The 27,637-nt window shown below is 41.3% G+C and overlaps 4 protein-coding genes across 12 annotated transcripts in view; 2 read left to right on the top strand and 2 right to left on the bottom strand.

Annotated features, from left to right (window-relative positions):
- Positions 1–1,283: 1,283 nt before the first annotated feature.
- surf2 (surfeit 2) lies at positions 1,284–3,640 on the bottom strand. The gene is made up of 6 exons (XM_010877794.5): positions 3,446–3,640; positions 3,143–3,294; positions 2,253–2,356; positions 1,798–1,983; positions 1,521–1,645; positions 1,284–1,398 (listed from the first exon to the last, which is right to left on the bottom strand). The coding sequence occupies exons 1-6, from the start codon at positions 3,521–3,523 to the stop codon at positions 1,306–1,308; spliced, it is 738 nt and encodes a 245-aa protein (XP_010876096.1). The 5' UTR covers positions 3,524–3,640; the 3' UTR covers positions 1,284–1,305.
- A 719-nt stretch (positions 3,641–4,359) lies between these two features.
- Positions 4,360–7,506, top strand: c14h9orf16 (chromosome 14 C9orf16 homolog). Its single transcript, XM_010877793.3, has 2 exons — positions 4,360–4,703; positions 5,202–7,506. Exons 1-2 carry the CDS (start codon positions 4,625–4,627, stop codon positions 5,447–5,449), a joined length of 327 nt encoding a protein of 108 aa, XP_010876095.1. The 5' UTR covers positions 4,360–4,624; the 3' UTR covers positions 5,450–7,506.
- A 761-nt stretch (positions 7,507–8,267) lies between these two features.
- Positions 8,268–19,581, bottom strand: ciz1a (cdkn1a interacting zinc finger protein 1a). Its single transcript, XM_010877792.5, has 14 exons — positions 18,647–19,581; positions 17,707–17,828; positions 16,346–16,515; positions 15,257–15,377; positions 15,025–15,115; positions 14,018–14,106; positions 13,796–13,875; positions 13,386–13,619; positions 12,595–12,743; positions 11,816–12,023; positions 11,059–11,220; positions 10,861–10,942; positions 10,609–10,730; positions 8,268–10,493 (listed from the first exon to the last, which is right to left on the bottom strand). Exons 1-14 carry the CDS (start codon positions 18,844–18,846, stop codon positions 9,990–9,992), a joined length of 2,334 nt encoding a protein of 777 aa, XP_010876094.1. The 5' UTR covers positions 18,847–19,581; the 3' UTR covers positions 8,268–9,989.
- Positions 19,582–23,156: 3,575 nt separating this feature from the next.
- dnm1a (dynamin 1a) overlaps positions 23,157–27,637 on the top strand; it is a 62,605-nt gene continuing 58,124 nt past the window's right edge. For 3 of the 9 annotated variants that reach the window (XR_001198431.4, XR_001198433.4, XM_020053494.3), the window contains exon 1: positions 23,157–23,814. Coding sequence is in view for 4 of the 9 variants with exons in the window: in XM_020053494.3 (XP_019909053.1) it covers positions 23,654–23,814 (161 nt within the window). In the remaining 5 variants the exon portion in view is untranslated. The remainder of the gene's footprint in view (positions 23,815–27,637) is intronic. The other 6 variants (XR_001198435.3, XM_013137133.3, XR_001198432.3 and 3 more) reach the window with 5 other exon arrangements.

The following is a 27,637-nucleotide window of genomic DNA, read 5'->3' as shown; positions in this document are numbered from 1 at the left end:
TGCTGCTGACCTGACTTCTGCCTGATGACTGCTGTCACTCCTCTCAGCCCATAACCTTCAGCTGGCAGAAAAGGAATGGCCACCCTTCATAATCTGGTGGTGCCCTGGGTTTCTTTCTAAGCATACTAGGGTGTTTTTCATAGCCACTCTTCTGCCTCTGAGACGCAGACCTGTTTGTCTAGTGATAGTAGCCGGTGAGAGTAACCGCGTACTCCATAAATCAAAACTTATACCCTGGGATGTTATCAGTTCCCTGTCCGGGTCCCTTATAGGCAGCTGAGAGAAAGGTAAACACAGTTGTTGGTGAGTGTGCTTGGCCTATGGTACTGGTGTTTACTAAGATGGGGTAACAACAAATGAATTCTCTGAGGTGCTTAGTCTAAGACAGGGTAAAGGTAAGTACATTTTCTGAAGTGTTAACCCTAAAGGTAGAGAGAGAAGTGACATTGAGCATCAAGAGATTGGCTAATTGTACAGCTAGGGGAAATACTTGTTAAGTCTAAGATAGGGTCAAAAGATGCAGGGTGACTGAGCTTTCATATTCCATGAACCTTAAGCACTTGCCATAAAAAAAGATCTGGTCTCTGGTTCAACCTAAGCGGATGACACCTGGAGTGTCAGAAGGTCAGCATTAGTTAGACCAGGGAAATACTGGTTTTAAGATATAGGGTCAAAAGATGCAGGGTTGACTGAGGAACCGCTTTCCGAGAGATTACGGAACCTCGAGTTCTAGCCATAAAAATAATCTGATCTCTGGTCCAGTCTAAGTGGAAAACGCCTGGAGTGTCAGAATGTCAGCTTAGTTAATTAAGGGAAATACTGGTTTATTCTAAGATAGGGTCAAAAGATGTGAGTTGACTGAGCTTTCATTTTCCAAGACAGATTACAGAACCTTAACCTTCCAGTACCTGACTCGGTGAGTGAACCGGTTCTAAAAAAGCTTGACAACAAATATTGTTACGGTGAAGGAACCGCCGAGCGGCAACAAAAAACGTCCCTCCGTCGAAGGATTGATCGACTGAACGGTTCCAGAATTGTGGACTCGTGTCATAAGCCAGAGTGGAAGTTAACTGACCATGCAGTGGGTCAAGTTACGCTGTACGCTACATTCCAGTGCCTGGTAAACCGAGTTCCCTACAACGATGTAAAATCAAACCAAAAAATATGCCAGGGCAAGTGTGAAATAGCCAAAGTTGCTTGGTGCTGTCACCTGGTTAAAGCTGAGAACTGAAATATAACAGGAGGTAAGTTGATGTGGTGATCCCAGAGGTGAAGACCGCAAATAGACAGCATGAAATACTCATTTTATTTTCCATTATTTAAATTAACATTTGTCTTTAAACCTTTCCTCTTCCAATTATGATTCTTACATTTCTTCTTTAAACCACCAGCCTGAACCTGCCAAAGACAAACAGTTTTGTTATTAAGTTTTGTAATTTAACAACCACATTTAGACTTGTTTAGGTGAAACACCAAAAAAACACCAAAAAAAACGCGCTGTAAAGATCTAGCTGACTGACCTTCTTCCGTTTCTGTGTTGCCTGTTTCTCAACTTCCATCTCATCCTCATCATCGGTTTGAAAGTCATCCTCTTTTTCCACCTCCATACCATCCTCTGTCTCATTTTTCAGAGTAAAGAAAGAGGCTGTATAGAAAAAGCAATTCTAAGATCAAATGTCACCTTCCAGGATGAAAGTGTGCTGATCAAATGAAGAGAACTTGAAATTCACATCAAGGTATTACTCATCTGCAGCAATAACCACCGACTGTTAAATATTAAACTACTAAGGTACTAACATGGATACAGGTCACTCATGCTATCCTCTGAGTCACTGCCTCCATTGTCACTGGAGTCAGGAGCCCAGGCCCCACTTCCCCGGTGGGTGTGGCGGCCCCTCTCCCCGTCCCCATCTCCATCTCTGGCCTTCTTTTGTTGGAGGGTGGCTGGAATGTATTCCACCCCCTGTTGCACACACTCCTCATCTAGATGCAGGAATAAAACATTGCTTAACAGTGGTGAATGTGTATCAGGTTGTTTTATTTCATAAACATAAATATCTGATAAATTGTAAGGACATCACTGGAAAATGTCAAGTGCTGAATGCAGATTAACTGACTACATTGCTCTGGATAATAATGTCAGCTAAATTGCAAAACAAAAGCTGACAACCCCTTCCAAAACATTTAGTAAAAAGAAAGCATCAACATTAAATATAGGACGGAGAAAGTATATTGGGTAGCAAAGTACTGACATTTTTTCTTTGCTTTTTGGAAGCGTTTCCCATTGACATGTCGTAAGACATGGTGTGGAAGGCGGTTGATGTGTCTGAGGGTCAACTTGCAGAACAAGTGATTGCTGGATACAAGCAATTGAAAAAGAAAATTGGTCACAAAAATGTTAGTCAACATAGCAGACATGCACATGGTAACATAAGCCCTATAATCACACTGAATTGGTTGCAGTAGTGGGATTACCTTAGGATGGGTCTGTGGACAGATGTATGCCAATACTCAGCCTTGGGGTACAGTATTTGAGTTAACTAGACACTATTAGCACACCTTGACCTGTGATGCTTCCAGTTGGGTTCCAGAAGTTGCTACACAGCTAGTTCAAAGAATATTTAACCAACCTGGTTTTGCCAATACAATCTTTGTTCTCGATTTACCCAAAGATTTGTTTTTGTCCAGTGCAGGGGGTTGTAGAAATCCAACATATGTCAAGTGAACAAAAATGTATTCACTCAACTCCACATAACAGAGTTAAATATACTCAACTACCCACAGGTAATGCTTACACTCAACTCCCTGTCCCCATTAAAGGGGTAATACACATTTATAATACTCCAAACAATTTGGTGAAAGCCTATCTTCCATCAGTGGGTGAAATACATTTTACAATGACTTTTAAGCGGTCTGTCCGTGAAATAAGAAAATAGTGTCATAAAGCATGAAATATACACAGGTCACTGGAGATGGAGGATATCAAGTTGAAAGACACTTGCATTACTTTACTATATAAAATAATATAACATACGATGTTACTATATAAAATAATACATAACATAGGAAAGTGTGGTTTTTGGTATATTACGCCTTTAATCACTAGTAAACTGATGCGTTTTCTTTTTGGGTGTATACATACGGTTGCTTAGAGCTGGGCACTACATGTGGTTCATATTGGCTGTAGTTGAACTCTGCAGTAGAACTCAACTTCTGATATTTCTTCCCTTTGGTGAAGTTCTGAAGCTCTGTGAGGTTGCAAGGAAAATCATGTCCATTGAGTGTGCACTTGATCTGAAAAAACGGGTGAAACAAAACGCTGTTATAAAACGTAGGTAGATCACATCAAAAGCGAGAACACAAGTCATTTGACACAGCTGAAGAAAGTAGCCACGTTAGCTGGCATGTTTATAAGTTGTGAACATTTGGTGAAAATGTTTCTAACCTTTTTACCGTCGTTTGTAAGTTCAAGAAAAGGGTGATTCACAAGGAAGACTTTGATATCTGAAGGTAGGTCCTCCATGGCGGATTAATCAAGGGGCTACTGTTGCTTGTTAACTATATCAGCTCATACTGCTTTCCTGTCTTGTATGAATCCGACACACGTGGGTACGGGGTACGCAGGCGTATTGATTCCTCAAGATGAGACTGAGGACCAGGATCAGATACATCACAAAAAGGTGGAGATGTGAATCTTCGTGATCTATGAGGGACCGTACAAGCCAATACGATGAAGAACCGCGTTTCGCCAAAGATTTTATAATATAGGACAATTGACTATTACGTTTTCATGGTCGGAAACGCACCTGTCAAGTTCAACTTTACAAAATCCCTAGTAGAAATGCATATGAGAAACTGCCCATTAACTTCATAAGTACGTAATGGCACGATAAAAAAAACTATAATATGTTACAAAATAGCCAGTTTCCCAGATTTCGGAGAATATGTGTAAATCTATGCTTCACGGAATTCTTGATATTTTGGGGTTTTAAACTCCTTATTCCATAATTACCCACAATGCTACGCGTGACAACGCTCAGAAATTTCCCATCTCCCTAAAAGTATCTCTGCTAGGGTCGTCCGATTAAAAGGAAAAGACTAACAACTATCCTTATATAATTCATAAATATAAATCATCTTACATTAAAGTTCACGAAATGAAATAGTAAAATATTATACTGAATTAATCTGAATATGATCATTATTTCAAAGTCAATATCTAATCGCAAAATATATATTTTGTTATAGCCTGACATATTTAAAATTAAAATAACAACAATAACCATGCCACATATTGAATATCTTGAAGTATTTGTAAAGCCACATTTTTGGACATTGCGCGAAGGCATCTTATCCGGCAGCTTTTGTTTTCGTTAGTCAGCTGACGCAGTGCATATATGTTTGAGGGATTGCTGAGCCCAACAAAAAACAATTTAAGTAATTTTCAGCTGTCTCTTTTATGGTATTATAACCTCTGGTTATGTCGAGTGCACTAGTGATTAATGTATACATGTAAGTCAATTTGCGTCTGTTACTGTCACGTTTCGCAACTGGATTAGCTGGTAGTTAACGAGCATCAGTATTCTATATCATTTTTAGTGGAGCTAGGTAATTCTACGTAACTATGTCTGGACCGAATGGAGATCCGACAATACCAATTGATGAAGGCATCATCGACAATGAAGATGAATTCAGCGAAGAAGGTAATACTGGTTTGTTTCAGAGGTCATCACATGCCGCGTTCGTAACATCTCTTAGCAGTCAGAACCCTACTCCTTCAGTACTTAAATGAAAACCAGGAACTAAAAAAAACAACCGTGAACAATCATCAAACTTGGAGTTTCAAGTTGGCCAACATGCTAGAGGTCTGAGTTTCCAACCTGAAAATCACTGACATCATGATTTTACCTGTGGTTCCCAGTTGCCTATTTGTCTGACTGGAAAGCACCACTACTCCACTTGGAAGCATAACCTGGAAGCTGTACCTGTGACCATAAAAATAAAATTAACCAATAAGGCAGTCGGTGATGTGATGTGGCTAACATAACCCTTCTAAAGCGAGTATATGTTACCAGCAATTAGAACAAGTTATGTGATGGCATACCAATGTAATACTGTCAGTTGTGTAGGTAAGCCAATAGAATGTCTGTATTTGTCTGTTAGGACATCGTCTCTGTTCACATATCACTCTCCTTTGACAGAGTATGCAGCCATCAACACTATGTTGGATCAGATTAACTCCTGCCTGGATGACCTGGAGGAACGCAATGACTCTCTGAATGGAAAACTACATGAATTGTTGGAGTCTAACCGGCAGGCCAGACAGGAGTTTAAAGTTCAGCTGAGCAGTGCTATACCCCCAGGAGTGGAGCAAGCATCCCCGTACAAAGATTCTGCAGACACTGAAGAGGAGAAGGGCGCAGAGGGAGAGTGCGAGGACAAAGCCTAACTACTAGATGTCTTGTCATACAAGCCAACAACAATTCCACCCATGTATATGAGCGTCTTTAGTGATCTTGTGCGGTGTGTCGACACTTAAGTGTGAATTATGTCTGTCCTTCTGTCCCCTTGTAGTGCTCATGAAACCTCCACTGAACACAGTTGGCCGATGGCCTCTTATTTGGAGAGGAAGGTCTGGAACAGAACTAATGGTATGGTTCAAACACACCAAACACTTGATTTTTGTGTTTGATACTTCTCCATTTCATAATTAGATGTTCTCCGCCACTGAGTCCTACAGTTGTATTTACGGTCATGTGAATAACCTCCCATTGGGAGGTTGTGTTTTTTATTTGACATGTTTAGACATGTAAATACTTGAGCTAAATTCCAACCACATTCATTGATTAGCACATCCAATTTAACAAATCACAAAAACAGTTAACGTTAAAACCATTTATAGAATTAAAAATTACAAATCACTGATGTGAAAACAGTAAGTACACCCCTACCTTAACTGTCACATAAAAACGGTGACACCAAGGCATTTAAAGGCCTCTCATGCCAATATCAATGTCGAAGTGCATGGGTAAACTGTCACTGACTTCACAAGATTGGCCTACATGAAAGGATAAAGAATGTTCTCAATAAACAAAAAGGCACTGCTGATTTTGCTGGACAAAACCTGAGTGAAGACCAAAACTACTGGGAAAATGTTCTCTGGATGAATGAGTCTGCAATGCCAGATGTCATGTTTGACAAAAGTGAAAGACTGGCTTTGAACAGAAGAACCTTGTACCAATCGTAAAGCATTGAGACTATGACATTGAGATTAGGGGCTGCTTTTCTACCTCAGGGTCTGGCCAGCTTGCCATGGAGTCAATCGTGAATTGCATATTGTAGCATAGAATTCTTGAGGAGAATGTTAGGCCTTCGTGTCATAAAGTTGTACTGAACATGGATCTTGCAACACGACAATTACCTTAAACACACAAGCACAGCAACACCAAAATTAGGGAATGTCAGAGTCAAAGCCTGATCTCAGTCCTATCAAAATACTGTGCGGGGGCCTTGAAGCGGGCCATGAATGCAAGAAAGCCCTAGAACATGAGAATTGAAGCAGTACTGTAACGGAAAGGCAGAAATTCCTCCTAGTCGATCTAAGAGACAGTTACAAAACCAGCTACATTGAGTGATTTCAGCCAAAGGGGACAACACTAGCTATTGAAGCTAGGGGTGTACTTATTGTTTTGTATTATGAAAATTCATCTCTATTGATTTTTGATGAATGATTGCAAAGTATAATCTTTCAGTGTAATTTGTTAACTTTGGTTACATTTATATGTCAGTAGTGTTGATGTTAAGTGCATATCCAGTTTCCAAATATGTAAGAAAAATTACTTTGCAAGGGGTTTACTTTTCACATCACTGTATACTCTGCTGTTGAAAGATGGTTTCTGCAAAGGGAATTCAATGAGCCAAAAGCAAAACGTTGTTCTGTGTGATTTATGCCAACACAACCACCACCAAGTACTATGCATAACCTTTTTTTTGGTTAGCTACCTTTACAGTCCTCAGTGGCAACGATGAATAAAGATGAAGGAATTGAGGCATACATTGCAGCACACAACATAGTTTAATGGGCCAGTAAATCTGCATAATGTACCTTTTCTTCTTTAGAAATTGTTGCTGTACTGGAGCTAGAACTGTAATCATGTGTACTGTGCAAATGCCCCCGATCCTGGATTGGTCACTAGTTTTTTTTCTCTGACAAAGAAACATATTTTCTACTGCATTTTAGGTTTTATGTTAAACTTTTTTCTGTTCTCCCTTGGTAGATATAAAAAGTATGTTGAATGAGTGCAACATCTGAATAATTGATTAATTAAAACAGATGTGTTCTGTTCAATAATCACTGAAGCAATTGTCAATATTTTATTATAAATTAAAATGATCCCAATACAGAAAAGAAAAATCCCCAAAATACACAAAAACGTCTGCTAATAGAAAACAACACTTTTGTTCATCTGTTTGTCATTGCTCAATAAAAATACATTAAGAAACAGCCTTATTTTGATGTCACTTAAATGACAGTTTCCATCTTGTTCTGGTCTTAATCCTTCAGTGGGACCAGAACCAAATAGACTAGAAGGCAAATGAGCTTGCCTTCATCCAAACCAATGTGTTGTCTGCTCTTTACAAGTAAAATAATCAACCCAGCTATTCAATGAATGTATCATCAAGGAAAGACTAATTCCTTGTTGTTCAATGAAAGAAGGTAGTTATTTTCTTTTTACACTACTTAATTCATTGCGGTTCGGTCTATAATTTAATTATCCTATATTCAGGTAGGCATTCATCCAGACAGTAGTAACAAATGCTTATCCATGTGTTTTTGATTTATAATTTATTTGAATTGTCTTGTCCATCTCTTAAGAATGAACCATAAGCTGGTGAATCATCCCATTGCTTCCATTGGTGCCCATCAAAATCAGAGTCTGGGTGTTGTGGTTCTTTAACTGCTAGTCTGCAACACTAATTGACCGTGACTGGGATAAAGTCACTTAATAATGTCATGGGCCAAGTATTCTTCCTGACCAGTTAATTTCCCCAAGTTTTCACAGTCAGGTCTCAAGGTAAGGAAAAACTCCAAGCCATTACACTTCATTACTGCTATTAACCTTGATATTAATGTTACCAGCTTGACAGTGAGTCTACCATGCAATGCTTTTTTAGACAATCCTACTAAATGAAAATGACTACTAACCCAGTGTACAAGAGCTAAAAAGGTTTAAGAAAAATAATTTAAAAGGATAGAAAACAAGCACAACTATTCAACTCTTTTTAATGTAATGTTTGGGTTGTGATGTCTACGCTTGTTAATGCAACATTGCTTTCAGTTCAGGAAATCTGGAAAACATGAATGGGGTTACAGGCTTTGGAAATGGCCCTATAATCTGGCCAAAGGTAGGCCTACTCAACTTGTCCTCTGTTTAGAACAAACTATGGAGGATCTATTCTAGGAGTGTTCTGGTCTTAGGTCTTGTCTAATCCAACAGACAACTGTTTAATACAACATTTTTAAAGTTGATTAAGAGCAGCTACACTCTGAAGGCTTACTAAATCTGCTCACTAACACAGCCGAAACACCATATGTTCCAAAAATCACATACTTTTCAACATTTGTGTGCAACTTGGTTGCAATACCAGTTGGATCAAAGAGCTAAACACTTAGAATGTCTTCAGTAGTACAGTGACAAGGGGAAAGCAGCAGCTTACAGTGTATCTGAGCATAACTGATCAAGCAGTTAGGACCTTTTCCACCTGAAACCAACTCTAACCAATCCCTTAATCTGGTAAGTGTGAACATTTCCCAAGAAACCTAAAGAACCGTTCAAGTGTGTATATGTAGAGGACTTCAACAAATCTAGGATTAAATGAAGAGTCTTCATTTCTCAAAATTCAAAAGTAGTTTACTTTAGCCATTTCAGTCCCACCACGCTCAGAAACTAATTTTTGATAAAAGCCCCACATAATACTTCACTCAGTTCAGCAGAGCTGCTACATTTTGTCTTACTAAAAGCTAAAGCTAGCTTCATTAGCCTTGTGGGAAATGCCTAGACTAAAACACCACCACTCCCTTCCTAAAAACAGCTACAATATGCTATTGAGTTAGATAGCTAGCTAAAACACAATGCATTGAAGTAAAACCAACTGTTTTCACTTTACATTTTACAAAGGTAAGTTCACCAATAGTTACACATGGCCTTATTTTCATTCTTTGTGCTTAAAGTTGATCTCCCAAACAGTTTCTCTTTCATTTCATTACATTATACTAAAAATGTTTCAAAGAATGTTATGAAACTCATTTACATTTTTTTTATTTTTATTGAAAACGTTTAAAACATAAATTTCCTACACGCTGTCAAGCCAACCGAACAGCACCCTGTCCCTCGCCCCACCGCCTTATAAATAGCCAGCTAGAAACCCATCAGAATCTAAATCTGGATAACATCTGTCCTGAATTGTTTAAAACACTGTCCCAAAAATCCCTATTTGTTCAAGTTGTTGTTACCCCAGCATAATTCAAACATGGATCTATGGTACAGTGAATCTACTTCATACAATTCAGTGCAAAGAAATTATCCAGAAAATAATCTGATGTATGAGGGGGTTAATGAAATTTTAAAAAGAAATGAGTGATCCCAAACCGTTTAAGCACAGAAAGAACAGAAATAAGGCCACATAAAAATGGGTGAACTTCCCTTTAACACTTTATGATAGCAACACACACACACATCCAAAATTTGTTTCCCAACAGTGCTCGTCTTCAGTCAGGTTCTAAATGAATGCCCATTAGAAATACATCTGTATCACGTTGTGGTTGTGTCATTAAAAAACTCAACACCTAAACACCTATGAAACACAGGATGGAGGATCGCCGTTTTTCAGTTGTTTCATCTTGGTCTATTGGGTTACATAGAAGAGGCGGCGGGGACCCCAGGGTAGCGAGTGTACTGGATATAATCTTCCACTGTTTCATCCCTCTTTCACCGTCTCCGTGTTGTCCTCCCATACCTCCTTTTGGACGAGCCCTTTGCCTTCCCTTTGCCAGTCTTCTCCTCCGGAGCAGCCGCCTCTGCTTCTTCCATCTCTGCTGTGACTAAGCCTGACTCGTCCTCTGGTGCTAGGTCTGGGTTTGGCGTTTCCTCCTTGTCCTCTGGCCCTACTGGGCTCTGCTGCTCTGGGGAGGCTTCGGCAGCGGTCCCCTCAGGGCTGCTGGTGGTGGGGCTGCTGCTGGTGGTGGTGGGGTCCTGCTGGGATAAACACGAGGCTGAGGGAGCGTTCTCCTGGGGTTCGGTGCAGCACCTCGATGGCCTCGGTATGGGTGTGGACATGGTGGGGCGGAGTAAGGAAGGGCTGGTGAGGAGCTCTGGGGACAGGCGTTTTGAATCGGAGACTGTGTGATTACTGTCACACTCTGCCTCTCCATCCATGTTTGCGGGAGTAGGTTCCACCTGGCTTTCCTTCTGGCTACGCAAGGCCCTGTACTTCTATAGAAGAAAGGACACAGAAACAAAACGTAACACAGATGACAGCAGCAGACGGACAAAACCTGTTGATGTGTGTGGTGGCTTCGTTCATACACAACACGATTAGACCACCAACCTTGAGGTTCTCAAAGTGTTGGAGCGACTTGCAGTGAGACTGGCGGGCTGCCGACTCAAAGTGATAGAACCGCTGGCAGAGTCTACAAAGGAACCCAGCCATGGGAACCACAAAACTAGAACCTGAGAAACGGGCAGAGAAGGAAAGTCAGGGACACCGTAATGACACATGGAAGACATGACGCCCATCATACAAGCACTTCTGAAACGGTTTCCTTTTCCTATGGCTACCAGTGTGTAGCTCACCACTCACCATACACTGTGTCTGGGTCATACTCCTCGTCTTCCGCCACGTCCTCCAGTAAAGCCACCTCCATCTGGGTCGGCCAGGGCTCCTGCCACACGTTACCACATCGCATTGCTCAGTGAGATTCATCAAGGCAGTCTTATTGAATTCTAGATTTTATTATTCACTTCATATATTGACAATTGGAAATGAGTGATCGCTAACCTTTCCGTGGGCGCTGCCTTCTCCACCATCTTCCCGGTCATCTTCATCCTCATCCCCCTCTTCCTCCTCCTCCTCCTCTTCTTCTCCATCAGCTACACAGCAGCCATGTGTGTCCATGGCAACCAGTTCAGCCAGTGAGTCTGGCCCTCCCTCCTCCCGGAGCTGCAGTGAGAGAAGCAGAAGACAGCGAGTAAGAGGTTTGACCCAGAAGGTGTTATATTTCCTACTTAGTGTACTCCTGTTGACAGGGGCACACAGGGCTGTCATCAAATGTAGTGCATTTGAGACTCCAGGAAGGTGATTCATATAATGGATTTTAAAGCTGCCACACAGGCCCAGAGTAGAGCTGCTCAATAGCTCAAATTCACATTGAAATCCCAATATTAACACCGAAGAAGTGTGCAATATATATTACAGCCAGGGGGTAATGTCAGTTGTATAGTTTACTCCGGGTTTCTTTCTCCTCTTGCGGCTGCTTCCTGCACACACAAAGCACTGGCCTATGTTACTTCAGAGCAGTCCCCCCCCGCTGTTAGACACACTACATGTTTACACACTGTTGTTAGAAAATGATTCCAGTCATGAATTATGCTGCTCGCTCGTCATCTTATTTTTCTGATTCCAACAGTTCACCCATGTGTTATGATCTAGACTAGAGCGTACAAAGAATTGCAATAGCACTTAGTTTCTCCTAATTCGATTTTTATTCACATACTGCGCAGCCCTAACACAAACAGACAAAGAGAAAACCACATACCTTATCCACTCTCAGTTTGTGCTCCTGGGACTGCATGTGCTCCAGGAACAGGCGTGGGCTCCTGAAGTCCCTCTTACAGACAGTGCAGGAGGGGCTGGAGGCGCGGCTGAACAGCTTGTGCTCCCTGGTCTTGCGGTGCTCCATGACTGGACAAGTGAAGTGGATTTGGCAGGTAGCACACCAACGCTGCAGACCAGGTCTCTTCTCACTGTGTTGGCACACACAACGCCACTGAATGACCACTGTCAGATCATATTTCACTCAAAGTCACAAGGTATAGAAGAAAATTTTTGCGAATACCAAGTGTTTCTTATTGAACATGTTTAGACAGCCCGTTCCTGCTTTGGTCAGAGGTCTTCTGTTGGGTCTCTGATATTGGGGTCTTACTTCAAACCCATTTACCTGTTGCCAGCATGTATTTATACTAGGGACGCACAGATTAGAAAATGATTGGCTGAAACTCATTCTCTTTTAACACAAGCAGCTGATGTTTATACCAATGTTTAGTGAAACCGGTAGCTTCTGACGATGCTTCTAATTTCAAAGGCAAATTCAGTCATACACAAGTTATTTTCTGTAATAACAATTGTACGATGCAACAAAAATAACCACAGTTAATAGAACATTTAAAATTAACATGAAAAGATTGTCTGTAATTGTACATTACACAATGCCTGGATATACTTTAAATAAGTATTACACTATCAACAAAACAGCAGCTGACAACAATAACAAGCAAAAAAAAGTTAAATATCGCCACCTCCTTAGTTAATACTGACCCGTCCCTGAAGGAGGAGGCGTCCCGGCGACCACCCTGTAGTGACTCCTGGACGCGGGGCAGCAGAGTGACCAGACAGGCATTGGACATGTGTTGGATCTCCATCATCCTCTGCTGGTGGGCTAGGCCATTCATGTGACTCTGGAATATCTGATGAGGAAAACACCACAGAGAGGGTGACCAAGGGTTAAAGTCACATGGAAAGAGAGGGATTTCTGTTAGTGCTCTACTTGCTGGTTGTGACAGGTGATATTACTGATGAGAGGGATTTGTGTTAGTGCTCTACCTGCTGGTTGTGACAGGTGATATTACTAATGAGAGGGATTTGTGTTAGTGCTCTACCTGCTGGTTGTGACAGGTGATATTACTAATGAGAGGGATTTGTGTTAGTGCTCTACCTGCTGGTTGTGACAGGTGATATTACTAATGAGAGGGATTTGTGTTAGTGCTCTACCTGCTGGTTGTGACAGGTAATATTACTAATGAGAGGGATTTGTGTTAGTGCTCTACCTGCTGGTTGTGACAGGTGATATTACTGATGAGAGGGATTTGTGTTAGTGCTCTACCTGCTGGTTGTGACAGGTGATATTACTGATGAGAGGGATTTGTGTTAGTGCTCTACCTGCTGGTTGTGACAGGTGATATTACTAATGAGAGGGATTTGTGTTAGTGCTCTACCTGCTGGTTGTGACAGGTGATATTACTGATGAGAGGGATTTGTGTTAGTGCTCTACCTGCTGGTTGTGACAGGTGATATTGTAGATGAGAGGGATGTGTGTTAAAGTGCTCTACCTGCTGGTTGTGACAGGTGATATTGCAGATGTAGCAATAGAACTTGTTGGCAGCATCTCCCCCCTCCTCCTGCCCTTCTGCCAATAACCCTGGAGCAGCTGTGGCTTCTTCCTGCCCTCCTTCTGATGTCTCTTGGGCAGCGGTGCCTTCTGCCATGTCCAAACATGGAGTGAAAGCCTGGCTCTCAGCACTCAGCGGCTCGGAGGCTGGCATGGCCGACATTTCACTTTGGACCTGCTCATAAACAACCAGGGCTTTAGACTAGGTCAGGTCATTTATTTTTAGGGAGCCGAACTCAGTGTTTAGCTTTCTGGCCAGCATTACATTCCCAGTTTTATTTTAATATAGTTCCCTGGAACAAATTACTTAAAAAAAAAAAGAGAAGAAATTACACATTGAATAAAACCAACCTGGGCAGCTCTGCTCTCCTCCAGGGCCTCAGCAGCCTCTGGTCCGGCCATGCTCCCCCCCTCATGGAGGATGACACAGACTGTCCATGGAAAGAACAGGTTAGAAAAAGGCAGCACTCTTTCCCCAACCCATAAGGCAATAGGCCGGTGCTGTAGCTTTGTGGGAGTGGGTGACTTGGAGGGCGTGCTGTAAGGGCTAGGACAGTTTATGGGAGTGCTCACCTCCAGGCTGACTTTCTGTTGGCCTTTTATACTGTGCTGTAGTCAGGACACTGTCAGTCTCAGCAGGCTGCTCCGCGGTCCCCTCTAACCTGGAAAGGAGAGCAAGAGGAACAATGAAAGGATAAAAACTACTACACTTCAAGGATCCATCTCAACGTCTGGATTACAAACTTGAATAGGGACACAAACCAAACAACTATCAGACTGTGTTAGAACTAGGTAGAACGCGAGCTATCCTGGATAAGCAGAGGAATGTATTTTATTGAACCTTTATGCTGAAACCAGAGTCTCTTTTTATTCAGCGCACTACTGAAACAATAGAAAGAAATAGAAAGAAACGTGTTCATGTTTCATTTTTGGGGCCCCACCCCAAAACATATAGACACATTCTTCATGGAAATATTTCTCTATCATCTATTTGAAACTCACTAGAGGCACCGATTCATTCAATTTAAAATCATATTGGAATTTACTGCAAATGTGAGGTGCAGAAAAACTAAGTGTGTCTACATAACTCCGTGGAGATTGCAGCCATCTCTAGATTTTGAAAGTTTGTACTTCTGCATGGCAGCAGTGAATAATACATGGAGGTAATTTATAGCTGAGTGCTTTAAAAACAAAAAGAATGAAATGCATAGATCTATATGATCTATGTAGGGCCAGCCTACTTTCTGATACACAGAACAATGTGCTGTGTGCTGAAACAATCACCTGTAATAAAGCCTAATGCACTATGATAAACTGGATTAAGACGTTTTAAAACTTAGGTAGAAGCATTCATATAAATAATATCACTTCAGTTGACTTTCACTTTATTTGTAACAATCTGCTTTCTGCTATAGAATGTTAGGCATGACCCATTTCTATATCGGGAAATCATTTTAATATACATGTTTTCTAAAGAAAGAATTTTTCATTTATCCATATGCTCGGGTATTTGTATGCAGGGACACATTCATGAGCACCATTGAGAATGCATTTAGCCAAGCTGAAACAGTGCTTCTCACCCCTCTGTCCTCTGCTTCTTCAGTACTGGCTCCTCAGGTTCTGCTTGGACAGAGGGCTGTGCCTGTCCATCTGGCCCTCCCACACGTCCATCTGCAGGGTAACAGGGCAGTCACGTTACAGTACCAACCACAGACAGTGTTATACACCAACTCAAACAAGCCACCACAGAGACCCATGCCCATGCTTCTGAGAGACACGTCTGCTAATGCCAGCAGTGTTTGGATGTGCTACCTTTCAGAGCCTTGTCACTGCTATCCTCCGCTGTCCCGCTGGCTGCTGGTTGGCCATCTGTGCTCCCTGAGGCTCTCTGCTCGTTGGCCCTCTTCCTATCAGGCTGCCGTGAAGCATAGTCCTGCAGGAACCGTGAGCCACACAATTAACTAAGCAACTGCTCTTTCAGCAATAGACTAGTAGAAAGAAATGTCAGAGATGATATAACCGAACATTTCCGTGTATAGGCGATTCAGCGCAGAGCAATCACACAATCTGAATAATTAAACCATGTTCCTGATTTTCCTTAAGATCTGTATTTCTTTGTACTTTATTTTACCAGTCTATGTAGGTAGCTTTACTTTTGATTTCATTAAGTCACTTCATTAACATATTAAATAATCTCTTTAAAAATGTAGGATGTTCTTTCATTGTCAGCATCCTATTTTGGCATTGAGATATCCATAACATCTGTAATGGGTGGAATGAAAAACAGGGGCAGCAGGTGGCCTAGTGTTTAGAGTATGGGGCCAGTAACTGAAAGGCAGCTGGTTCAATTCCCAAAAAGGTGTTAAATAGGAGTGGTGCCTTTGAGCAAGGAACTTAACAACTCAAACTTAATGACTCAAATGTAATCATGTATAATTGCTGCAGAGGCCTACATATTCACTACATTTTATGTGCTTGTTCTGGGATGTAAATCTTCAAGAAAATGTCAACGAAATCTTGTTTTTGATTCTCTTTAACATGAACTGGGATACTTCTCATACATCAATCAAATTATTTTATAAAGCTTCATCCAATGTCCTGAAATGATTTTGCGTGTCGATTCCTTAATGCTGGAATCGACACATTAAACGCTGGAATATACTGTACTTCCACAACTGTCATTATGGCTCCTAACAGCATTGGTACAAAAACAATCTTAAGCCATACAAAGTTGATTTACGGTTGCCAGATGCCAGTACTAACACTTAACAAAAGAGGCTTCAGATAATCAGGTTTTTATGGCCACAGCAAACAACTAAGTAAAGTTAATACATCTGTTGATTAGATGAAGTTCAGCTTTGGTGCAGAAAGCCATTACAGATGAATACATGTTGTGATTACATTGTTGTAGTAGCGGGCGTGGGGGTGGTAGTGTCGGGCAGGGAAGCCCATATGGGGGGTCTTGATGGCCACACCCATGGGTACAGGCCCCAGAAGTGAGGACCGGGCTCCAGCAGCAAAGAACTGTGTGAACTGCTGCCCACTCATTGCTGCAAACCCCCGCATGCTTCCTGGAGAGCCAGAGACAGGGTGGGTAGAGAAAGAGGGGCAGGAGGGGATGATAAGGGGGTGGAGTTAGCCCTACAAAGACCCCAGACATGTATACAGTTAGAACAGTAAGTACAGTTAAATATAACAGTAAGTACAACAAATATTAATGTTTCACCCAAGCGCTGAAAAGGAGAGGTGCATCAGTTGTAGTTAAGTGCTTACCAACATCCGAACATTTTAACAAACAGTTTAATTTCATTTAGGTCAACCGTTTGGTCGATCAAGATATTTGATCTTGATATATTTTCTTTAAAACCACCAGTCTGATTCAAGCTTGTATAAATTACACAACATGGAATATACACATGAATGTCAACCAATCCAGTGTTGAACTGTCAACCAAGATTTGCGCCTTTGAATTTCATCAAATGTTTCTCCCCTGCCAATGTTGAGAATGTCCAATTTGCAAATATCAATTTGCGTTGTTGCAATAACCCCAAAGCAGGTATGAGTCTTCCAACGCACATCAACCCCAGGTGTTCTGCATCCTGTTGAAATTGCTCACTCAGAAGTATTCGCTAGGCTGAGAGAGCCCATTCCCTGAACAGCTTGAACTTGCAAGCACCCAACCTGCCCCATTGCTTAATAGCCTGTGAAAATAAGTTTTTTTTTCCTGCATTCAAAACCCAAAACCTCACACCGTCTCTGTGTGTCAGTTTGGTAAAACATGATTGTGCTCATACGTTAAATACCAGTGAAATACTGAAGTGAATGTGATGATAGGAAACTTTTTCCATATTGGCAGAGTTTCCAGATGGGGAGGTTTCCCTGAAAATTGGGCTAGTTTAAAGAGTAGAGTTGTATTGAGAAAAATGTTTTTCTTTGTAAAGCAGGAGATTTTGCAGTTCACTGTCAAAGTCAGGCAACCTTGCATACAGGACCACACCGGTCCTGACATCGCGGAGATGAGTAACGTCGGAAAAACAAGTGGTTCCTAATTCTTTTACACCCAAGCATGTCAAAATATAAACATATAAATGGAATAACCCTCTCTTGGGGACCAGGACGTAGCGACTGTACCAGCTGCTCTGGGCCTGACATGGGAACAACTTTAATGTCCAACTAGAGTCTGTATCTGGACAGCAACGACCACACTGTCCGGTTTGATTTAATGTCAACTGACATTTCCTGACAGTAAACAACGCTCTCACCTTGCATCTGCTGCATCAGTAGAGCTCCCTGTAACATTGGGTTGGGGGCCATGATGGTGGCCTGGGCAGCCAGGTTGACCATACGGGGAGGAGGCGGAGCAGGAGCTGTTACAGTCATGGCGCTGGTAACAGAGTGACTGGGCATTACAAAGCAGTATTAAAATGCACATAATACAACCATAAAGTTGGGAACAGTTTTCCCAGTATTTACTTCAATAACGAATACTATTAAAACAATGAAATGTGAGGCAAAGTTCAGCTGGACTAACCACCATCAAATATTCCAGTTCTGAACTAGTTTGTATTCATTTGGTGAAAGACAGAGGCAAACAGACGCAAATAATTAACACATTGGAACTGAGGTGTATTCATTATGCCGGGAACAGCGGCTAAGGTTTCCATATGTTGCATAATGTTTTGCATTACAAACTGCTTACTCTAAACTGAAATGGTTTTGCAACAACAAATATAGAGCACTCCTGGTGTAATTCGGATTGCTTTAGTTGTCGTTAAACAATAAAAGGTTTCCATTGCAAAGCACAACGAATACCACCCTTCACTCCAAAACTGTTTCTATTGTATAAATACAGGTAGGTTGATCACATTATTTTGTTTACTTCAGTTGTCTCCTGCTTGGTTTGTTTTAGTTCCTACTGAATTCACCCCATTTGAAGAACTGTAATTATGTGGGTGAGCTGCACTGGTCAAATCCATTCTGAATTCAAAATGGTCACAAACCATGATCAGGCCAGACTTGACAAAAATTGATCCGTGTCTGGGTTACAAACCGTTACTTAAGGCAGGGAATTGTTTAATGAACTGAAAACCTATCTGAAGTTCATCCAAAAATAAACATCCACCCCTGCCTGATTAATCAGCAACAGTCACTAACAAATGGCACTCAACCCTGCTGGTGTAGGACCTCCAGTTCATGTCTTACCGTCCTCCTTGGTGGTGGTGGTGGTGGTGGTGATGGGGAACATGGTGTGATGGAGGTGGCTGTGGTGGCGGTGGAGGTGGTGGCGGTGGAGGGGGCTGATGCTGGAACAGTTGCTGAAGCTGTCGCAGGTGATGGTGAAACTGTTGCTGCTGTTGTTGCTGCTGGTGGTGATGCTGCTGCTGGTGATGTGGGTTAAACATCCTGGTGTTGGGTTTGTCAGTGCCCGGTGATGGGCCACGTGTCCTAGGTTACTGTCGGTGCCCGGTGATGGGCCACGTGTCCTAGGTTACTGTCGGTGCCGGGTGATGGGCCACGTGTCCTAGGTTACTGTCGGTGCCGGGTGATGGGCCACGTGTCCTAGGTTACTGTCGGTGCCGGGTGATGGGCCACGTGTCCTAGGTTACTGTCAGTGCCGGGTGATGGGCCACGTGTCCTAGGTTACTGTCGGTGCCGGGTGATGGGCCACGTGTCCTAGGTTACTGTCGGTGCCGGGTGTTGGGCCACGTGTCCTAGGTTACTGTCGGTGCCGGGTGATGGGCCACGTGTCCTAGGTTACTGTCGGTGCCGGGTGATGGGCCACGTGTCCTAGGTTACTGTCGGTGCCGGGTGATGGGCCACGTGTCCTAGGTTACTGTCGGTGCCGGGTGATGGGCCACGTGTCCTAGGTTACTGTCGGTGCCGGGTGATGGGCCACGTGTCCTAGGTTACTGTCGGTGCCGGGTGTTGGGCCACGTGTCCTAGGTTACTGTCGGTGCCGGGTGTTGGGTCACGTGTTCAAGGTTACTGTCGGTGCCGGGTGTTGGGCCACGTGTTCAAGGTTACTGTCGGTGCCGGGTGTTGGGCCACGTGTCCTAGGTTACTGTCGGTGCCGGGTGTTGGGCCACGTGTCCTAGGTTACTGTCGGTGCCGGGTGTTGGGCCACGTGTCCTAGGTTACTGTCCGTGCCGGGGGAAAGGCTTCGTGTCCTAGGTTACTGTCGGTGCTCGGCGATAGGCTACGTGATGACGACACCTCGTCAGCTCAGGATCTTGATCAAAGGGAAACAAAGAGTTTGATAATCTGATCCATAATAAACCTGTAATCCAGCTAGCTTAAGATCTCAGCTCCAATATGTGCTTGTGCTGAGGCGTGATGCCTGAAGGCTGGATGGAGCTTTTTTTTTTTTCTGTGATTCAATTAAAAAACAGAACTGACATGCTGAGCAAAAATAATTTTTTTAAACAAATAAATACAAATACTGCCTTTTTATTAATCTTTTAACAATTATCTAGCCCTCTTAAATATGATGTGATTATTTGTATGCTTTGGTTCTTTTGAATGTGCCGTTTACATTTTATTCTTTGTCTTTTATTCTGAATGTATTTTTAGTATGAAGTTAGATTTTTCTTTTATGGCCTAATAATGTAAAGCACTTTAAATTGCCCCGTGTACAAAATTCAGCAACCGTGAAACTAGGAAAATGTTGGCGGTAGTATTTGACACAAGTGTATTACAAAAGTACTGATTTCAGCAAAGAGCAAATGATCCGACTTTATAACGGAAATACATAGGTACGAAGGTGACACTTTTCTTTTCATTTTTAAGGTATAGACTGAAAAACTGGCATTACGACACTACTAGTAGGAAGCATTTAATTATACCAGGTGGAAAAACATTCCTTTACGGTAAACTAATTCAGGGCAGCAACATAATTGTGAAACAGTTGGTGGCCCTTTGGAGAGGTTAAAGAACCACTGCTTTATGGCACTGGTTCCGAATCTTTTTTGGTAAATGTACCACCTACTGAATTTTTACTTACACTGAGTACCCTTGAAGAACCCCCTGATATGCATTCACCAGCACGTCTATGGACTCCTGAGAATTCACAAGTACCCTCAGGGGTCCTAGTACCCCAGGTTTGGAACCACTTCTTTATAGCAACAAACTGGGAAGCAATTTAGGTTAACTGCCTTTGTCACTGACAGAAAAAAATATTTTCACTTTGCTGGCTAAGGGATTTGATTTAGCAAGCTTTCAGCAAATTGTCAGATGTTCAAATTATTATGCTGCCAGCTGCTTCTATATGATGCACATTATAAGATACTATGGAATTTACATTGCTTATCATGAAAAAGCAATTCTAAGAAAAAAAAAGTAGCTGACATTAGGGGTTTTATATGAACACTAATAATGACACAGAAGAATGACAATAATGTTTATATCTAAGTGCTAGGCCACCTGAGCTGTTGGAATATGAAGCTAACAGGCAAACAAAGCGACTTTTCACCTAAACACACTGCATAGACTGCTAAGATGCTAGGTAGGCTATTGTTGTTTGACATTAAACTAGAAAGTTGAATCCTGGTTCTGTTGTAGGGCATAAAAGCTCAATCCCAGTATGTTTTTAAGAAAAGCTTCAGCAGCTAACTCTGTGGTTACCCAAGCTGTTCCACTTGCATCACATGTGAACAGACAGGCTCCCTCTGGCGGGAGCGCAATTGTTTTGCATGAGCCTACTCTAGCTGAACATTGTTGTAGTCCAGACTTACAGAACTAGCTACATATTTCTATGCCGGCGCTTTGTAATTCTTATATAATACCGCTCAGTGATAATTATTAATACTGCCTGAGTTGGCAATTCTTATGCAACTCAAAGTGCTCTATAGTAATTATTATTACTTGCTGAGTTACAGATAAACAACAATTATCGATTTCAACAGCCTAGTAGAAACTTACAATACCCTAAAGTTTTTTTTAAATCTCAAAATGTAGCCCATTCATTATAAGTGTTAATGTATTATTCATTTTGAGAAATGCAAAGAAATAAATGCAAAATTTGTATTTGTGCTTATGAGCTAAGTAAATAAATTAGGCTGCACTGTTTTATTTGGTACAAATTTGTTGACAGATTTGAGGGTTTGTTAGCTATTGAGAAGTGGTGCCAGCAGTAAGCTACTTAGCCTGATGCAGACTGCTGTGTGATGTGTGCATCCCCTGAAAGTCAGTTAGAATGTAACTATACCTAATGATGTAGACGGCAGAAATTGAGGGTGCAACGTTATTATTTTAAGAATAATGATAAGTGTAATAACCGTCTAATAATGCGCATAAATATCTCACCATATCTTCACACACCCCACGTAAGGTCTGGGAACCATTGAGCTAAGGTGATAATGCAGTACATTTCTGCTAGTTATTGCTGTTCACTCTGAATATTTTTTTTTTTTAATTTACTTTTGAAGGGTTTCAAAATGCAGTAACTTATAGTTAACACCCCCCATTAACACACGCACACGCGCGCGCACACACACACACACGCGCGCACACACACACACACACACACACACACACACACACACACACACACACACACACACCTATTTATTTAGCTGAGAAGCTAACATGCTAACGTGTATTTTTTTGTTTGTTTTTCTAGCATGTTGTGCAGTAGCACTGCAGCACCTTACTACCAACGTTTTCTCACCAGCTAACTAGTTCACGTTTAAGACCGTAGTGTAATCAACAATAGCAAAGCTAGATAGTCCACCCTTTGGCTAACATCACAACTAGCAAGTTGTCTTCATTAAGTTATTCTGAATTAACTTTTGCTTAGCTTAGCAGGCTAGCTACAAAGAAAAACAGCTTAGCATTAGCTATCTAGCTAATGCGTTACCAGCTAGTTAGTTAGCTATTGCTAGCTATTTTGGCTTTATTTGAGTTGCCATTTTGTAACATGTAACGTTAGCTAATCTGATAAGCAATGCTAGGTAGCTACGTTTCAAATAAAAGTTGTTGTTGTTTTAACAGGCGACCTATTTTTTATCCGAAAATGATTTTAGAAGTACCGGTTTCTGACGGTCCGTCTGCAGCCTGTTGAAAGTTAGCAGCGATTGTTCCAATCCGTTGAGGTTGAGTCTGCAAGAGACTGCGCACCTGCTACCGTTTTTTCTATTTTTTTAGAGGATACGCTTTTACTCTATGTATACGTGTATGTCGCCCTCTTTCGCCTAGGAGGCTAAGCACATTATAATAACACATTCAGCACCATGGACAGATCAACATTTGCCAGGCTGCAGTGTTAACTCTATTATCTACCATCCTTTGACAGTGTGCTGAATCTACTAAAATGGAGTAGATCAGTTCATGGTTTGAGCAGAGGTGGTGAGAGGCGGTGGACCCGTCATGATATATAGCTCGTTTGTTGTTTGCTGCTAAAGCACTTACAGATTATATGAAAAGCGTTTTATATTGGCTATATAATTATTATTATTATTTATATTATTAGTAGTAGTATTGTTATTGTTGTTATCATTATTATTATATTATTATTATTATTATTCGGGCTAGTAGTAGTAGGGGTAGTACAGAAACCAATGACAAAACGGCATTGTCACACAAACACTGTTCATCAAAATAAAGATTCGTCAGGCAAGATCATCACAAGCCTGAGTACCAGACTCTGCCTGTTGTTGTTCTACATGTTATGTGCCTATTGTGTCTTTGTGACAAGGACTGAAATGTTAGCAAAAGACTGCTACTCAGACTAGATCAACACTGCCTTCCAAACGAAAGCCTATGCCAAATATGATCCGCATGGGCACAATACTTGGCTATTCATAAAAACACTGTTATATTCCCATTGTTTTTATTTTTCTTACAGCATAGCCTGAGCTACAAGAGAGCGATATGACTTACAGTCAATTCTAAGATAGATCGCCGCTGAGTGGTGGATGCGCGTCAGTGCCGGGATCTGTCAGTGTATTCTGAGAAAAGATCATCCTTCCGTGCTGCGTGGTGGGGAGCTGAGCATATAGCTGTAGAATAGAGGGAGGATAGGGAGGCGTTCTGTGTACGGAACATAACGAGTAAGCGTTATAAATGACATTGCAAGCAAATAATACGGATTCCAAACGTTAAAACACGCTCAAAACGGAAGTGTGACAAGGGGGCACAAGCGCCCGGTTCCTACAGAAACGATCTCCTCGATTGATAATTTTCTTGAAAGGAGCGGCCGATTCCCTTGCAATCATGGGGAACCGGGGGATGGAAGACCTTATTCCCCTGGTGAATAAAATGCAAGATGCCTTCTCGGCCATCGGACAAAATTCCCAGTTGGACCTGCCTCAAATTGCTGTGGTCGGTGGGCAGAGTGCAGGGAAAAGCTCGGTGTTGGAGAACTTCGTTGGGAAGTAAGTGCGTTTGAGTTTTGCACGCAAATGTTATGAAATCCTTAAAGGCTGAGCTACATAGGCCTACCCACCCCCATCAACCGATCCATTTATTTAAATCCATGCAGCCATTGATATCAAACGATAACTTTAGAAGGGTATGTACAACGAATATGAGCTGCTGCAATTACTGGCTCAAATCCCCAGTTCCTCCTCTTCAAGGTAATCAATCTTACAGATTATTTGATTAGCCGACATTTAATCTTCTCTGTAAACTGTTTAAAATGAATTAAATACCCTTTGTATTTAATTGCTGCAGTTGGCATTAAATACCAAACCAATCATAATGGTTTGGTATTTGGTTATATATTTATTAGTTTCTGTTCTCCCTATTAAAAGAGAATAGTATATATTTATTCACAATATTAATTTGAGTCATTATTGGTCTATTATGTACAGTAGTTATACAGTAAATATAATAAATAATACGCATTGGAAGCCACCCACCGACCGTACAAGCTCTCCAAACATAAAGCTTAATGTGTGGTTGTTTCTAATATGGGGTTGCCATTTTGTTCATAAAATCCAAACACTGATACCACAGAGAACTGATATTATGTGTATCTGACCTTGATGACCTACCGTCATTTGCGCTGTAGTATAAATGGCTATCGGGAAATAAGAATAGGCTACAGTGCTTAATGTTTTTTAAAGGCCCAGCCGGCTTAATTAGGACACTGTCACAACGCTGACGATGAGTTTACCGCATTTCCTTACCGAGTTATTCGCTGCAGTATGACCTTCCACAAATACTGGGAGGACTAGAAGAGAGTCACTTTGAGCCGTTTGACTTCGACTCCACACCCGTTTTTGCTTAGCTATGCTGCTGTACTCGCCCAGAGCAGGTGGATGGTGACTGACAGTTTGATTGGTTGTCAGACCTTGCGTGAAATACGCAGTATATATTGCAATTGGATTTCTTTCTATGAATAAAAAGTTGTTGAATGATTCGTCACATTGAAACTGTGGTGGGAACAACTATAAATGTTCAAGGAAAAATTTCGAAGGGTATTTTAAAAACCTCCTTTTATTTGTTACTTAATTAACCATTTGTAGAACCTGCCCCTTCAACATTCAACTCCAGGAGTCCACACAGCTGGGTGTTTTAGTAACCATAATTTATTTTCAAAATATTATTTATAATGAGTCTTCAAAGTACTCTTAGAGTGTTGCCCCATCATTATGAACCCCACAGTTTAGAAGATCCTCCAGTATACAACACCACCTAAATATTCCTTTGTAATGTAAATAAATATGAATGTCCTGAAATTTCTGTCAGCAGTGATGTGATTTTCCAGCAACGCACGATTAATCTCCAAAGAAGTCAGATTCATAATACACCAAATACATTCTTGATCCTTGTTATTGCACATAATGTCCACAGGACTAGGTAAGTCATTGGTGAACAGAATTATTTGAATATTCCCTTTATATGGATTGAGGGATCACATTTCTAGGCCATTTCCTTGGTCATTCCTACTATAACCGCATATACATTAAACGGTTTGGATAAACATTAAACATGTTACTGCAGATTGCAATGCACAAACAATTCAATATATTTTATTTGTAGTTGAATCCACATCCACGACCACTGTATGTCTTCCATCAGTATGGGAAGTTCATGTAAATGTAGCCACAATGTGCAAATATATTATTTTACTCAGTAATGTTGATTGTTGTTTGGAAGCCTTTGATTGATTGCTGTTTGCTGATAAACAGTGCATAACTTGCTTTCCATGGTTTGTTATCATAGTGCAATATGAAGTATGGGTCAGTCGGCCAGAGTATTACCAGATACTAGTGTCTGCATTTTATATATTGAAATGATTGAGGCCAGGTCCACTGTTAACAGTTCTGTTTAGGCTCCCTTTGGGGAAGTGTTGTGATAAAGTGTTGTGATAAAACACCAGAACCATCTAACAATTATCTAAAATCCTTTTACATACTGCACCCATTAATAGGTCTCTACAGAATCAAATAAACTATGATAAGTATTTTCCATTATTTTCAGTTTGTAGTTATCACTTAACATCCCTCCCTGCTTCTTCATTGTTATCCAGTTGAATTTCCATAGAATCTTAACATGTGAATCACATAAGGTCAGCAATTCGTTTAGTGGTTAGAGGATCTAAACAATAAACAATGTGTTGTTGGAGCGATCCCCAGAGTCAGTGAGGCAGTTAACCCTAATGAATCCTGGGTTGTTGCTGAAAATCATGTGTTCTCAGTCAACAGACTAGAGAAAATAATGGTAACAAATAGATATAGGCCAACTGCATAGATTTACAGAGGACTTTGACAGATCCTTCAATGTGGCTTTGCAGGGGTTATGTAGGACTGCGGGCGACAATCTTAAGTCAAGGAACTCTGAAAAATGTGTATTGTCTTCCTGATGAGTGAGTGCTTATTCAGATGCTCACTGCAGTCACGACAAAATGAGTGCCTTCTGACTAGCAGAGTATCCCCTCAATGCATTCTGCTCTCCCTGAACAGCTGCACTGATGTCACCTGGGTCTTCCTGATCGTGTGCCACCGACGCACCCTCCACCTTCTGTTTTCTGTTGTCCACACAAACACACATGCACACGCCCACACACAATAGATGCGTTGTGTTTACACAAGCTCTCTCACTGAGATCCCACTGTACCTCTCACACAATAATGGAAGGCTCTCTTTACTGGGATCCTACTCTAATCTGTTAGCCTTCATTTGGCCACTTTCTGCCATTCTTCATTCCATCTAATGGAAACTATTGATGTGTAGTAGTCTGGTGGCTTATTGTGTGGATATAGACAGAGACGCTGACAGAGGGCCCTTCTGTTGGCACTCGGGTTTCCTGAAAAGGAAATCGACGGACAAGGTCGCATCAGTCCCTGAGTTGTGACATCACTGGCTTTACAAGAATCTGTTGAAACACTCAGAGATTAGAGCAGAGAGAGAAAAGCCAAAGAGGCTGTTAAAAGTGTTTTAATTGGTGGTTCGATCGGTTGGGTTTCTTTTTGAGTTGATGATTCCATTTGTAAATCCAATTTTGACTGGTAGAATGAAAGCTTTTCCCCTAAAGGATATGAAACCAGCTGCGAAAGAATTGTTGATCGAAAGTTTAAATGTTAAACTAATTCACAATTCTAAAGCAGATGCTTGTCAAATAATTGTACATTGAATCTATATCCAAGCGATTTTGTTGAGTAAATACACAATACCGTTTAAGCTTGTTGCTTTACAATTATAGGTTTAATCAACCACAAGGCTGGATTGCGGTGTGTGTGTAATTACTATTGGACTCCAGCCATAGTGAGGAAATCCAACAATAATCACAAACTGCATTGAGAATGACTGCTGGGCTAGATAAGATAGGTTTTACTCAACTAACTTATTCAAATTCTCACCATATTACAACAAGAGCTCAGTTCATATATTGAAACAGGGAGACCTTATGAAATGAGGGTCAGCATTGAATGAATTGCATAAAATAAATAATAATGGGTGAAAATGCATAGGTGAAGCACCATGGGCCAGTCCCAGGTGCTTCACCTTCCTTTGTCTCTGTCATAAGGAATGCTACACTATTTACACTATATACTATGCAGACACTGATAACAGCTGCTTAAGCTGACTTTACAAAAACAAAATTTAGCTGACCACGATTCAGAGATTTAAGTTTAATTTTGATCAATGGTAGAGTTATATTTTCCAATTTCCTATTTAGATTTTGTTATTTGTCAATGTATTTCATTGATGTGATGGACTGGAAGCAGATGGTAATTTATACTATTCATCA

The sequence above is a fragment of the Esox lucius genome, chromosome 14 (assembly GCF_011004845.1).
Source record: "Esox lucius isolate fEsoLuc1 chromosome 14, fEsoLuc1.pri, whole genome shotgun sequence".
NCBI lineage: Eukaryota > Metazoa > Chordata > Actinopteri > Esociformes > Esocidae > Esox > Esox lucius.
Note: the sequence above shows the minus strand (reverse complement) of the source record. Positions and strands in the feature narration are given on the sequence as shown.